Source organism: Lasiodiplodia theobromae (genome assembly GCF_012971845.1).
Source record: "Lasiodiplodia theobromae strain AM2As chromosome Unknown scaffold_3, whole genome shotgun sequence".
NCBI classification, from domain to species: Eukaryota; Fungi; Ascomycota; class Dothideomycetes; order Botryosphaeriales; family Botryosphaeriaceae; genus Lasiodiplodia; species Lasiodiplodia theobromae.
Window position 1 is genome coordinate 686,923 of NW_023336519.1, and position 15,111 is coordinate 702,033.

Below are 15,111 nucleotides of genomic sequence, written 5' to 3' on the forward strand. Positions count from 1 at the left end.
CATTTAACTTTTATACCTCATTACAATAAAAAACACAGAAACAAGACCCCAACTCCAGTTGAAAATGCCCTCCAGTCCGCGAAGACACGCAATCTTTACTCTCCTTCCGTTTTCCCCTTCCTTTCTATTCTATTTCCTTTCAGCCCGCCGTATCCACCACCTCAGCAAACCACTGCCTCAACGCCGTCGACAGCACGCCCGGCAACTCGCGCACATCCCTGACCACAACGTACCACCTGAACGGGAACGTGTCCATATACCTCCGCTTCACGACCTTGCCGTCCACGAAGCTCACGTCCAGCAGATCCAGCACGCTGCTCTGCTTCTGCACCGCCGCACCACCGGCTTCCCCAGCCCCAGCAGGACCACCACCGCCGCCGCTGCCAGCACCATCCACGACCACAAACACGATCATGATCCTCTCCTCCTGCGCCTGCCTGACCAGCCTCGCCACGTCCGCATGCCCGTCGCACACGCCGTCCGAGATGACGACGGCGAGCTGCCACAGCTCCTTCGCCGCGCCGCTCGCCCGCAGCCGCGCGTCCCTGAAGACCTCGATGACGCGCCTGACCAGCTCCCGCACGTCGGTGCGCTCCTGGTCGAAGCCGAAGCGCCTGAAGACGTCGACGCCGGCCTCGGACGCGAAGGGCTTGTCGAAGGGGTGCGCGACCTCGACGCCGCCGCCGAAGCGGAGCACCGACATCTCGCCCGCCTCGAGCGTGCTGAGCGCCTTGCTGACGAGCGCCAGCGTTTCGAATGCTAGGCCGCTGACGCGCCCGTCCGACATGGACTTGGAGTCGTCGAGGGCGAGTGCAATTTGGTACGCGCGCTTGGATGGGAGGGAGCGTCGCAGCCAGATCTTGTCGCGCTTGTACTGCGACGCGATGTACGGGATGATGGCCTTCATGTTGAGACGTTTACCCGTGCGGTGTCCACCACGCATCTTGGTCGCCAACGTAGGCGCCAGAATCAGCCTCAGCTGCTCCGTCAGGCCTTGAGCGAGGGCTCGCGTTGAAGCTTCGTGGTGCTGCCAGAGAGTGCGCGCTTCATCAAGCGAACGTGGGAATGCGTTCTCGTCGTCAGTGATGGCGGCAGATGAGAGTTGACGGTCGACTTCGTCGACCTCAGAGTCGGAGTCGGAAAGGTCAGGAGGCTGAAGTGAATCCTCGCGCTCGGCGTTGGTACGGTCGCCTGGCTCGCCCATGAAGGCATTGGGCTGGCCGCCAGTCTGCTGCTCTTGGTCTTGCTCTTGAGCGGGCGCGTCGCGCTGGTTGGGATCGACATCTTCCATCGGGGTGTCCTCCGGCTGTTCGTTTTGGTCTTCAACCTCAGCCGGGAGATTCTCAGGGAGCTCAGCCTTATCGTTGACATCCTGCGCCATCTCCCTGTCGAGAGCACGCGCCTGGTCTTCCTCGGCAGCGCCTAGGGCCTGCGTGTCAGCTTCAGCTTCGTCGTCGGGTAGATGCTCGAAGTCCGCATCCGCCATGTCGACGTCCTTGTCCTGCTGCTGTTGCTGGCTCTCGTCTTGTTTTTCCGACGCGTCCTGGATTTGCTTCTGCTGGTTGTACCACTTCTCGAGCATGTCACCTAGCTTCTTGAACGGCTGGCTTTCGGCGGCGTCTTGCATCTCGTCGTCTCGACCAACAGCGTCTTGTTGCGATGCCTTGCCACGAGCGCCCTGCTCGTTTGATTCCTGCTGTTGTTCTTCAGAAGCCTCGCCTTCGGCACCGTCTTCGCGCTGAGCGCCGCTGGTCTGGTCCTGATCGTCTCTCTTGTCATCATGCGCGTCCAGGCCCAAACCGGTCTCGGCAGCGGCGTCGTCCTCTGTCTTGTCGTTCTGTGCATTGTCATCGGCGCCCTTGAGCTGGCCTTCGTCGACTTGTTCTTGCTGCTCCTGCTCCTCAGGGTCGACGGCCTGGTCTTCCTTTTCTTCGTCAGGAATCTCCTCAACCTCCTCCGGCTTCTGATCAAGGTCGACAGGCGCCTCCTCTGGCTCGCCATCATCCGCATCCCCCTTTTCATCCTCCGGCGGCATCTCGTCCTCATCCATTGCATCGCCCAAGTCGTCCATATCGCCAAGATCTTCGTCGTCACCCAGGGACTTGTCATCATCGTCCATGTTGAGGTCATCTGGCAGATCCAGCGTCTCTCCCTCCTGCATGTGCGGATCGACCGGCTCCTGCTCATCCGGCCCACCGATCCTCTCTTCCTCCTCCGCACCCTTCTCAGGCTCCTCGTCGCTCTCTTCTTCCTGCTGCTGTTCACCCTGCTCGCCCTCCTTCTCCTTCTCCTTCTTCTGCTGCTCCTCGTCCTTATTGCCGGCCAGCTCGTCCTGATCCTTGCTACCGAACTCCTCGTTCCCCTCTCTGTCCCTCTCATCTTCCTCGTCCTTCCCGCCATCATCCCACATCTTCTCATCCACCGCACTCGGGCCCAAATCATCGACTTCACCCGCCTCCTCATCCATCTCATCCTCTTCCTCATCACCACTCTTATCCCCCTCCCCATCCTCCTCCTCATCCTCACTCTTCTGCTCCCCCATCTGCCCCTCCATCTCCTCCTCCCCCATATCCACCGCATCATCCTCCTCCTCATGCTCCTTCTTCGACTTGTCCTCTTCCTGCGCCAGCTCCGTCAAGTCCTCGTCCTCGCCGACGTCCTTGCTGATGTCCTCGGCGCCCTCTCCCTCGCCCAGGCCCGTCCCGCCTTCTAGCTTGTCGTCGTCGCCCTTGCCGCCCTCGCCCTCGCTCTCAGACGGCGTGCAGAAGCCGCGCGAGCCGACGACCAGGAACGCCTTGGCCAGCCGGTACGCGAGGCGCGCCTGCGCCGCGTGGAGGCGGGCGAAGCGCGCACGCACGCCCGCCACGGTCGCGCGGTACTGCGCGATGAGGGGTGACAGCGTCGCTAGCATGGCGCAGGCGGCGTTCAGACCGTCGCTGGGTGACGGTGCTGCGGTTGCTGCCAGGTTGCGGAGCTGGTTCAGGACGCCGCCGCGCAGGGCGGCGGTGATGCGGGGGGTGTGCAGAGCCTTGCAGGCGGCGGCCAGGGCAGCCGTCTCGTTGGTGAGCCAGGATGGGGACTCCGTCGTGTCGGGCAGTGCGGAGTGAGACTTTTCGACGTCTTGGATGGAGCCGAGGATGGCATCGAGGGTGGAGAAGAGGTTGGTGCTGAGGTCGACGATGGAGGCAGTCGTAGCGGTAGCATCTTCTTGATTGGCATTCTCGATGATGGCGCCGTTGGTGGTGTTTGTGAGTTGCAGCCACGTGAGAAGTTGTTTCAATGTGGCTTGGAGAGCAGGGTGCTGCTCTATCCACTTGGCGACGTTCAATTTGGTCTCCTCGAGAGTATCGTGGATACGGCTGGCCAGCTTCTCGTGCGCAGCTGACGAAAGACCCTTCGGCAGGGCAGGAAGCCCATCGGTCTCCTTGACCAGTCCGTCCAGAAGCTGTGCTCTGGACTGTAGTCCTTCCACAACCTCATTGACGCTGATCTTGCCTAGCTGAGCCTGAGCGTTGACAATGTGCGCTGCAACCTTCAGCATCGGGGGAATCCACGGCAAGCCACCACGCTCTACGCCCGTCGACGCCTCTCCAAGCCTGACCTCCGCAGAAGACACGGCCGTGATTTGTTCGAAGGTCCGCTCCAGCGCCTCTTCTTCCTCTAGCACCTTCGCAACAACCTCCCGCTGCTTGAGTGCGGCGTGTAGCATGCTCTCGAAGCTACCAATGGACCTCGCGACATCCGCATTGGTCAGATCGCCCGAATGCTCCCTTGCAACGTCGCGAACTTGCTGCATGAGATTGAACGTCTTGTGCAGGTACTCCTCTGCTCCCTTCGCTACGCCGTCGTGGTCAGACGACGACGGCAGAGTGGGCAAGCGCGCCAACACCTTGGCCAGACCATCCTGCTTCTCCAACACGTCGCCGCCAACGTGGCTGCGGAAGCCCATCTCGCGCAGCTCCTTGAGCGTGTCGGCGAACAGCTTGCGTTTCTGCGACTTCAGGTGCTTGACCTCAGTCTTGTTGTCGTCCGTCAGTACCGCAGGTGTGGCCTTCTGCAGCTCTGCAATGGATGTTTCGAGATTGTCCAAGAACTCTTGAATGTAGGCGGCGCCGTCGTGGGCCGCATCGCCGTTCTTGCGGGGTTGCGCCATCTTGTGCATGAGCTTGACAGTGGTCGGAAGATCCTTGAATCTAGAGGGACGGGTAGACCAGCTAGGCACATACTGCTCGCAGACCTGTAGTGCAGCCGTGTCAACCGTCGCGTTGGTCGGTTGGAGCATAGTTAGGGCGGCTGCAAGTGTAGACTTTGCGGGTTCAGGAAGGTCCTGCTTCAACACGGCGTCGACGGGCTTGTTGAGGATGTTCCGGAACTTACGTACGACCCGGAAGAGCTTCTTGTGTGACGTCTTTGCGCTCTGCCTCAGCGCATCGATGTTTCGGTCCTTCCAACTGGCGACCTTGAGAACGTTCTTCATGTCCTTCTCCAGGGTAGCGCGGCCCTTGGTGATGACATCACGCACTGGCTGAGCGAAACGCACGAAGTAACGAATGAAGTTGTCGAGAGCGGTGCGAACAGGTCTGACCGACGGCTCATCCACTTCTCTCAACGCAAGCTGCTCTCTGAACTGCTCGAGCAGCCTGATACGCTCGTGGTACTGACCCGCCGTCGTGGACAAAGCGAAATCCTCCAGCGTCCTCAAGAGCTCTTCAGCATGGCTTTCCACCGCAGCCCCAGAACTGAGTGATTCAGTCGCTGCGATGATTGTCTGGTATGCAACGAAGAACCATGCCTTCGCATCATCCTTGGCCTTCTCAACCTCAATGTCGAAGAGGCGCGCCCACGTCGTGAGCTCAAGCTGACGCCAGCTGACAAGCAGGTTCGTGACCTCGTCGTACAACGGCGCTGCGCTGTACTCTCTGCTTGCAACTTGCTGCCATTCGTAGATGGATGCGTGGAGCTTCTCACCCTTGGTGAGGAATTTGGCGACGGGCTCGACATGGCGGAAAGTGAGCAGCTCATCGGATACCCGGAGAACGTCAGCCAGGGTAGCGTGTTCGGGCCAGGTTTCCTGAATCTGGCGGAAACGCTTCTGCACACGATGAACGAGAGTAACCAGCTTCTTGGCCTCGCTGACGTTGGCGTCAGTATAGAAGTTGTAGTAGCGAGGCGAGGGATTGTCCTGGAGAAGATGTTCGCTCTGCTTGTTGAGGGCCAGGAAAATTGCTGGAAGCGACGCTTCAAGACCATTTGTACTGCTGCTTTCGATCTTGCTGACATACTCTGTAGATTGCTTGATCAAAGCCGTGATCCTCTCTATGGGGTTCTTGCGGTTGACGAAGATGTCAGCATGGCAGACCGCCAGCTTTCGGGCCAATTCCTGCGGTGACTCGACTGGTGCAGCGAGGCCATCCTCAGCATCGCCTTGTTGCTCGTAATCGGGGAACAGGCTCTGCAGTTCTGCTTCAGTGGCTTCCTCTTCAACATCCAGACCTCCCTTGAACCGATAAAGGCCTGACTGTTCTGCAGCCTTCTCCTGATCGGCCTCGAGCTTCTCCTTCCACTGCTCGTAAAAGCTGCGGAAGATGTCATGAATCAGGTTTCGCTCGTTGATTGAAGGTGTCTTCTCCGGCTGGACGCTCAACTTGACTGCAAGAGCGCTCAATGCATGCCAGCGGAGGTCTACGGGGCCAGCCTTCCCGAACATAGCAGCATCAGACGTAGGCACCAGTGCGCTATAGCCTCTGCCAAAGAATGGCGTGTGCGCAGAAACGTAGTCGAAGATGCCAGCGCCAGCATTTGGTCCTTCATCAGCGGCAGCAAGGAGGACTCCAACCCTCAAGCAGTGCAAGAACGTAACGACTGGGGCAGTGATATCGTCATACGCACGGTACCCTTCCGTCAGCCTCTTGACAATCTGCTGTATGTTCATCTCCAGAGTCGCATCACGTAAAGCTCCCGCTTCACCTGCATCAACTGCCCTGACCAAGCCATCCAGTACCCTCAGAAGGTTGCCGAATTCACCTGACAACTGCGCGAGCTCCGACTGTGGCGGTCTCGCAATGGCAGGTACGGACGGTTCGATTCCCATGGTCGCAATATCTTGCTCGATAAGGCGAGTGCGTAGGTTTTTGCTACGACCGGTAAAGGATTGTTCGAAGCTGCATAGCGCGGTGAGGCTGGCGTTAAGAGCATCGCGGTGAGTTCCAAAGAGACTGCGCTCGACGAGCGGGCGAAGTGCGGGATCGAAAGGCCTATCGGGAACGTAGAGCCAGAGGAAGGCAATGGCGAGGCTGATCCAGGCTTGGCTGGGATTGACATTGCTCGCCTCTGGGTCAGTGGCATATTCGAGGCTGCGTTGGAGAAGTTTGAGACCAGTGCGAAGATGGTGGTCCTCTGGAAGGTCTTGCCGTAGTTCAATGGAGGTAATGGTGCTCGTTTCCTGGTCCAACAATTCTGAATGTGCCTGGACGATTTCTTTGAGGATACGTTGGTGCACACCGGCAAGAACCGACGTCTGGTTCTGAAGGAGGTCACCGGAGCGGCTGACGAGGGATTGACCCAGAACATCAATCTCAGACCTCAGGAGATCCATCTGTGCCAAAGTCGCATCGTCAAGATCGACCACGTCTTTCAACAACTTCACATGGAATCCGCCCTTCAGCGCAACAGGTCCAACATCTCCATACGCTCCAAGGTACGTCGACATCCGTGTAAGCAGGGCCTCAGCAAAGCTCTGCGCCGTCAATGGCGTAGTTCTCGTCGGTCTTTGCGCCAAAAGCGTCATGGTGGAAGTGGTCGAATCATTTTTCGACTCACCGGCGAGCTGTGCCAAGTCCGAAAACTGGCAGATACCTTCGAAAGCTTCTGTGAACCACGGCTTGACCGCCTCCTTGCCTTCTCTGACTCCCTTCTCAATGTCGGTAATCGCCACTTCCAGCTCGTCAATCAGCTCCCTGACGTCAACATCCTGGCTTCGCGCAATCTGCATAGCGCCAGCCAGCGCTGATCGCACGCGTGCCAGCTCCGTCAACGGCGCATCAGCAAGCCAGACCGAAGAGTCGAACCGGTTCGCCAAATCCTCGAGCTTGAGCAAATTGAGAAGGCCATCGTAGGTGGGTGGAGTGTGAGGCTTGAAGCGGTTCCAGAGCAGTTCCATGCTCAATCCGGTCGACAGCTGGCTATCAAGTTTGAGAGAGGCGAGACTCTTCACCAGCCTCTCTTGGAGTCCAGCTACCTGAGGATTTTGAATAGAGAATAGTGGTGAGAAGTTTTGGTGCCCGATAGCGAGATAGACTTGGAAAACGGCATCTTCAATAGCCATAGCGTTGGTGAGGCTGTGAAGATCGAACCAGAACTGGCCAATGGGTTTGATCGAGTCGAGCACAGTCTCATCAACGAAACCGCCCTGCAGAACATCGAGCACCCATGCAGCAAGTGTATCGAATACGAACTGCAAGAATGGTCCCACGCCCGCAAACGGGTCTTTGCTCGATTTTGAAGCCGCCTTTGACGGCACCAAGCTCCTGCCAAGCCTCGTGCGATCTTTGATCTTGACTTTGTTGGCTTGATCCAATGCCTGCTGGAGCAAAATTTGCATTTTCTTCAAGTCCAGGCAAAGATCGAATAGTCCTCCGAGCAAGTATGCGTTGTTGTGAACTCCAGATGTGTCGGAACGAGCAGCCTGGCTGTACTGGACGAGGGATTGGTTGTTCAAAGGATGAATTGTCTATATACGCGGATCTACTATCAGCATACCTATCCTTTTCATCGTTAGGAGTAGCGAGGTCACTGACCTGCGCATTGATAAAATTTTGACCCATCCCCATAAGCTTTGTAGAGCCACTCATCAACTCCATTGCCCTGGAAAGCCACTCTTGTGGGAGTTGAGAAAAGAAAGTCATGTTTGCTTGAAGAGATTCCTCAAGCCGGGCATCCACAGGTATGTCAAACAAGCCACTAGAAAGCTGCTGGTAGAAGCTTCCAAGGCGAGTTGAATCTTCCACGGACAGGTGATCTAGCGAAGTAGCTACAAGAGAATCGGTAGATTCTTGATCAAGGGTACGGTTACGGCCGAGGAAGTTAACATGGCGGAATCTGTACATGGCTGATTCAAAGGCGAACGTGTTGAGCTGATCATTGCTGCCCGCATCTTCATCTGACGTAGGAAGCAAGAAAAGCTCAACGGCTCTGTTTCTCATCGCACGAGAGAGCTCTCCATGACGTGGATCCATCGTCATGAATATACGGAAGTTAGGATGAGGCTTGACAATCTTAGCCTCGCCATCAGCTGTCGAATGCTCGTTAATGATCAGATATCCGTTAGGCTCAAGCAGACCGTTCAATCTGTCGAGGACGGAAGAGCTGCAGAGATTGGCGTTGTCAAGCACAAGCCACTTGCCCTGCTCTAGAGCTTGAACAAGAAGGCCATCGACCCACTGAAACCTGGCCTGATCAATAGTGACAGACTCCTTTGCGAGTGCTTCAGCTTCAATTGTTAGTTCGCGGGCCTCTGAACGGCCGTCCCGTGTTTGAAGCTGTGTTAGTACTTGATGAATGGCAGCAAAAGAGACTTGAGAGAGATCGACTGGAGAAGAAAGGCGGATGAGACTGAGAAAGAGAGAAGAAAGCTCAGAATCCCCTTGAATCTGGCTCTGAATGACTGAAGAACGCGAGAACAGACTGAGCTTTTCAAGGAAACGGAGCACCTGTCGAGACGGATCGACTTGCTCGTACCCACCAACGAGATCCATAGCGTCGATGTCAGCATTCATGGAGGATGTGACCAGCTCGGCGCCCACAGCAGAGGCGAGTTGTTTGACGAGGCTAGTTTTCCCAGAGCCCGGTGGCCCAACAAGAATGACAGGCCAGTTGAGCTGAACCGCAATCATCATAGATTCTATGGCGGCAAGCTGGGACTTTCTCGGCTTATGCCTCGAAGGAAGATGCTGGAGGAGTGCATGCCGAGGGAGCAGCCCGAGTCCTACCTGGAGGTGATCCGTGCCCAAGTTGTGGAAGTAGGCTCGCTCAGGGACGGCTGATTTGGTTGCTTGCTCGAACAAGCCGATAACACATTTTCGGTCGTGGTCTGATCTGAAGCGTTGCGTAATAACGGTATCCAAGAAATCTCTGGTCATGCCACTTGGGAGGAGACCTTGCTGAGAGGTGAGCAACTGTAGCCACCGCAAAGTGTCTCTCAGATTGAATTCCCAAGGGCTGCCGAGCGCTCCGAACTTCCTATTCGAGACCTGAGCGTCCAGTTCGGAAATGAATCCAGTTAGGGTTTCGATGTCTTGTTCAGTGGTGTTCGGGAATTGTTGCTTGCAGATGGTGATCAGATCTTCAAGCCTGAAGACATCGGCATAAACCACAGTGAAACGGTTGACAAAAGAAGCGGGGAGACCCTTTCTACCACCTCCTTGGTGGTGAGGATTCTGCGCTGCAAACACCCTGAAGCCAGGATTCTGATGGAAGGTTTGATCCAACTCAGAGATGTAAACTTCTCCACGGTGGTCGAGACAGGCGTTGAGACCCTCAAGCACAGACTGCGAGGCCAAGTTCATCTCATCGAGCAGAACCCACTCTCCGTTCTTCATGGCCTTTAGGAAAGGCGCATCCTTCCATGCGAAAGTACCTGCCTGGGCACCTTCGACGGGGACATCGGATCCGAACAAGTCCATGAGATCAGTTTGCTCAGACAAATTGATACGGGTGAGAGGCACACCAACAGCCTTCGCAATAGCAGTGACAAGCGTGGTCTTTCCCACACCAGGGTTACCTTCTAGAAGGATGGGCTTCGGCAACTGCAGTGCGCGGAGAACTCTCATGGCATTGGACTTAGTAGTTGGCGCGGCCATGGAGAAGGAAGGGTCCGAGACGGCCTTGCCGATGCGCGGGACGGCGAAGTCACCAATAGAAAGCATCGAGTCGGAAGTGCCAATAGCAGCAGGGGCAAAATAGATGGCCTTTGCATCTGTGTTGACCAGCTCGCTGAGCTTCTCGAGGCAGGTAGCGCGCTCACGGTCTATGTTGGCTGCAGAGATAGCAAGCAGGGCCGCCGGGTTGGCTCCAAGTGTGTCGATGAATACCATTGCTGCTCCGTGGACGACTCCAAAAACTGGATCATTGACACCGCAACGGTTGATGAAGTGGACCCATGCAAGAGTATCACGGATGGAGATCGACGACGCAGCGGAAGTGTTAAACTTCTCGTTGAACCACTGTGAGAAGTTGACAATAGTCGACGCATAGTCTACTGCGGATGGCATGAGCTTGGCTTTCACAATCTGGGTAATGTCGTCCAGATCAGACAAAGCGGGGACCCAAATCTCGGTAAAGCGGTTTCGCAGCGCCGGAGAAAGTTCCTTCTTGCCATAGTCTCCACCTGGATTCATCGTCGCCAAGAACTGGAAGCCATCTGATGCTTTGATGCTTGAGTCTGTAGGGCCTTTTTCTGCCAGGAGGATGGTGCGTGATGATTCCAGCACGCTGTTCAGCCTTTCCAAGACCGAATCATCGGCAAGCGAGATTTCATCCAGCAAAAAGTACTGGCCCGTTTTCATTGAAGTAACAAGGCTGCCGTCCGCCCATTCGAAGAGAGATGAAAGCTTAACGCGTTGAGTGTGAATAGCCTGGCGAGATTCCGTACCGAGCCGCTCCGGTTCATCCTTCACAAGCTTGTCGTAGAGAGCTAGCAAGTCGGCCAAGGACGTGGTCGACGTTTCTAATGAGACCCCAGCCTCCATCAAAAGTTCACCGAGGTCCTTAGCCAGTTGCTGTTCCAGGAATGCGCGATTGCGGATAGGCCTTTGAGCACCGATGAGATCGCCGGTCTCCGTGTTTTGGTGGGCATTGACAATGAAGAGTTGCTTGGTAAAGGCATCTGCAAGCATTTGACAGACCGTCGTCTTACCACAGCCAGTTTCACCCACAAGCAGGACCGGTTCGTTGTGGCGGAGTGCATTGGCAACCAGAGCGTAAAGCCGACGCATTGCGCGAGTCCAGACAACACCGTCGGAAGAGACGTTCTCTTGATATAAACGCATTTCCGGTGATCGCTCGACGGAGTAGAGCACATCCTCGTCGATTTTGGTTTGCTTGATGACCTTCTCAATGATTTGCTTGACAGCCAGACGCTCCTCCGCTTTTCGCACACGCTCTGCAAGAAGCATGTAACCTTGCTCAGCGAGCTGCTGTGATGTTTCGGGTGCGCGCATTGCCCATCGGAACAAATCACGGAGAGTGGCGAAGCTCTTGGACTCGAAAAGGCGACTGGACTGTCGGAGGATTGAAAGCTCCCTGTACACATTGACAATGTGCTCGCACCATGACCGAGGAAGCTGCGTTCGCCTCTCAAGAATGTACTTCAGCTCGTTGACGGGTATGTCGTCGAAGTGCAACTCGAGGAAACGGTTGCGGAAGGCCCGCGAGAGGCTCTTCCTTCCACCATAGAGACCAGCAGGATTTTGCGTAGCAAACAGCATGAAGTCCTCATGGGGACGAACGACTTCCTGTGTTTCCGGGATGAGAAGCTCCCTATTATCGTCCAGCAAGCGGTTCAAAGCCTCCAGAACATCCGTTGGAGCAAGGTTCAGTTCGTCGAGAACAATCCAATGGCCTTCACGCAGAGCCTTGACAAGGATACCTTCCTGGAATTGGAGTTTGCCATCATTTCCAGAAACGTAAGTACCCAAGTATTCCTGCAAGTCTGTGTGCTCGTGATTGTTGATACGAACAAACTTGTTGCCGGATCTCTTCGCAAGATACTCGATCATACTCGTCTTACCGGCAGACGTAGGGCCCTGAATAAGCACTGGGAAGCGGCGAGTCGAGGCGGCACGGATAAGATTCGTGAGGTTGCGCCAAACGAAGTTGGTAATGATGTAGTGCTCCTCATCGGACGATTCGAACCTGCCCTGGCGGAGCCATTGCGGATCCTTGCCGGCCGCGTCGAGCCACTTCTCAAAGTTCGCATCATCTGCCGCTTTGCTGATGCCCTTCTTTTTCAAATCATGATTTCTCCGGCCATCATCTCGTCGTATTTGGACGTAATCCCTATCCTTCTCCGTAGGCTTTTGGAGGGGTGAGCCGAGTTGAGGCTTAAGGTATTTAACAACCGCCTCAGCAACTAGATCCTCGGAAGACTTGTCAAGGAACGTCAAAAAGCTCATGCAGAAGCCTTCGTACAGGGCTCTACGAAGCGAATGAAGCGGCGCGGTGTCCAACGAATAAATTAGTGTCCTTGTGAGCGTACGCAAACTGAAGTGAGGCTTCTGGTTTGCGCCATCCACCAGTCGGTTCTCCGCATTCAAGGCCTGGATATGCAGATACAAGTTGGCAACATCTGCGGAAATCTTCCGGTCCTTGTGCAGGTACTGGTCAAGATAGGTTTCCACGACGCTTTGCAAGCTCTTGAAGTCGCGATCGGGGCTTTCGACATACAGCTCCGTGAATCGAGAACGGATGCCCATAGGAAGATCCTTTTTTCCAACGTCGGTTGCAGGGTTCATTGCTGCGAAGACACGGAAATTGGGATGTGCCTCGATTCTCTCAACATTGCCCGTCTCCGTCAGGAGAATGGATGGCTTGCCTCCAGAGCCACCGGTAAGCAGGTCAGCCAGCGCTTCAAGAGTGTCTGGTGCAGCCAAGTTGATTTCGTCGAGCAAAACCCAATCGCCGTTTCTGACAGCCTTGACAATGTTGCCCTCTACAAACTTGAAAGCAAAGGCGCTGGACTTGTTGGCAATCTGTGACTCGACAAGCTTGAGATCGTTGGCAAAAGCGTCCCATTCGGATTGCGAGAAAGATGCAGGTAGCTTGGGTTGTTTCTCGACCTTGCGCTTTTTCTTCTTGGGTTGGTCATTCTCATCAGCTTGCGGTGCAGCGTCAGACCTGGAGGCTTTGACCGCGTCGTCAACCATGCGGAGAGCCTGCTGCCAAAATTTGCAAACGGCCTTCCAGCGGCCCTTCGCCATATGTTCGTTTAGCTGATTGAGAAAGAGGCGATTCTTGTCTTGGGAAAACGTTGACAGGAAGAGATCGTCGAAGCGGTCCTTCATCGGCACCATGATGCTGCGGAGATTGACAGGCTTGAAGCCACCTAGCAGGTCGCCGCTTTCGCTTTGTTGCGACAAGTTGAATACCTCCATTTTCCGGCCAAGCTCGGTGGCCAGGTGCTGGATAGCGGTGGTTTTGCCGGTACCGGTCTCACCAACCAACAGAAGGGGCTCCTGATGATCCACAGCAACCGCAATTCTCTCTAATAGGCGACAGGTGTGGTCGTTCGCAGCAAACGGTCTTCGGTCTGCACGTCTCTTGCGTTGAGATCTTTTCAGGGTAGCACGTCCGATGGTGACTTCGCTGGTATCATTTGTTTTGTACGCGATTGTACGCTGCAAGATCAGATGGTCCCTCTTCTGCGGATCAACATGAAGCTCCCGCGCAATGCAGGCAACAATCAACTCTCGGGCTGGTCCGTTTTCCAGGCTTCCAGCGAGACAGTCGACTGCTTCGAGAAACATATCGTCCAAATTCCGAGGGTTAATTCGACTGCACCACTTGAACAGGTCGCGCGAAGTAACAGGTCTGATCATGCCAGACTTGCTGGCCGTGAAGGATTTGTCTTTGGACAAAGCCTGGAGGTTCCCATAGACGCTCATGATCTGAGGTACTAAAGCCTCCGGGATGTTGGAGAACGCGCGCTGGACAATTTCTCCAAGTTCTCCCTCGCGAGGCATCTCAATGCTAATGCGATCCCAGAAACGCGTTCCAATCATGCCGGCACCGGGGATAATTTGTTCCCCACGAAGATTGAGTGTTGTACGAAGCGTTGCGATAATCTTGAAGCCACGGGCGGCACGAACAACTTCGCCTCTACTAGGAATGAGGAGCTCTCCGGATTCAATGAGCGGCAAAAGCGTGCTGATCACGTCGTTGGGGGCACGGTCCAGATCCTCGATCAACACCCACCGGCCTTCTCTTACCGCGGTAGTGAGAACACCGGGTCTCCAGGTGAAAGTGCCGGGGGTGCTTCCAGTCGTATACATGCCAATAAGGAGCTTAGCATCGCTCTGCTCGTTAAGATGTAAGGTCACCATGGATTCGAGCTTGTTTAGTTCCCTTGCAAGATGGCGGATTATCAGCGTTTTGCCCGAACCAGCAAGGCCGGTCAACATGACAGGCTTGTCACCGTTCAGACTTCTGGCCACAGAAGTGAGGTTCCGCACGGTAGTTCCAGTCGGAATAAGCTGGACGCCGTCCGCAGTGACAGGCGCATCTGATCGGGGAAGCAAAACGCCATGGATTTCAGCGGTATGAGGGCCAAGATCACTCTGCGTGATTATTCTGCTAATCTGTGGGGACGAAAGGTACGCCTCTCGCGCCGACCGGGCCTCCACAAGATTCCTTTTCACCTCCGCATACCGCTTCTCTTCCCAAAGGCTCAGGAACCGATAGTCAATTGTCTTGCCTTCCCAGTTCCCGCTCACGGGCTCTTGACCAACGTATCTGGATATCATCTCCTCCTGCGCCGCATCTGCAGCATGTAGATACAGGCAAAGACAGCGAATGGCAAGGTATCGGACGGTTCGATTCGGGTGTGCGAGCAGAGATTGTAGGGACAATGGTTGAATGGACCGGCCGAAGGTCTCGTTATCGCTTACGAGGAGGCGGAAAAGTCCAAGAAGAAGGTCGACCATGCGATCGTCTGCGGTGGTCTGTGAAGCCTTGGAGGCATCATATTGCAAAGCCGAAGCGATCTCGTCTGCGCCACGAGAAAGGATAGCTTCAGCAATGTCCGAAAGGTATGGCGCAAGTTGTAATATGCGGGCATAGGCGGGTATGATCTCGACAGAAGGATACGAGGCAGCCCACAGCGCGCGGACTTCGACGAACAATGGCTCGAAAAGCGCGAAAAGGTAATCGGTGTGGCGCGGATTCAGCGACTCGCGAGCGAGGTCAGCGAGGAAGTCGCGATTAGAGCTCGGGCGGAGGAGGGAGCGCAGCTCCTCGGGGACCCCGTCGGGGCGCGCCTGAAGCGCAGAGATACCCCAGCCGCATTCCATGGTCGCGCTCCGGAACTGTAACCAGGAATTGGGGTAGGAAAAAAGTTGC

At 55.6% G+C, this 15,111-nt stretch overlaps 1 protein-coding gene across 1 annotated transcript; it reads right to left on the minus strand.

The window, feature by feature from the left end:
- Positions 1 to 139: 139 nt before the first annotated feature.
- Positions 140 to 15,062, minus strand: LTHEOB_1165 (Von Willebrand factor type A; the record flags this gene model as incomplete). Its single annotated transcript, XM_035508429.1, has 2 exons — positions 140 to 7,688; positions 7,759 to 15,062. 2 exons carry the CDS (start codon positions 15,060 to 15,062, stop codon positions 140 to 142), a joined length of 14,853 nt encoding a protein of 4,950 aa, XP_035367512.1.
- Positions 15,063 to 15,111: the final 49 nt, after the last annotated feature.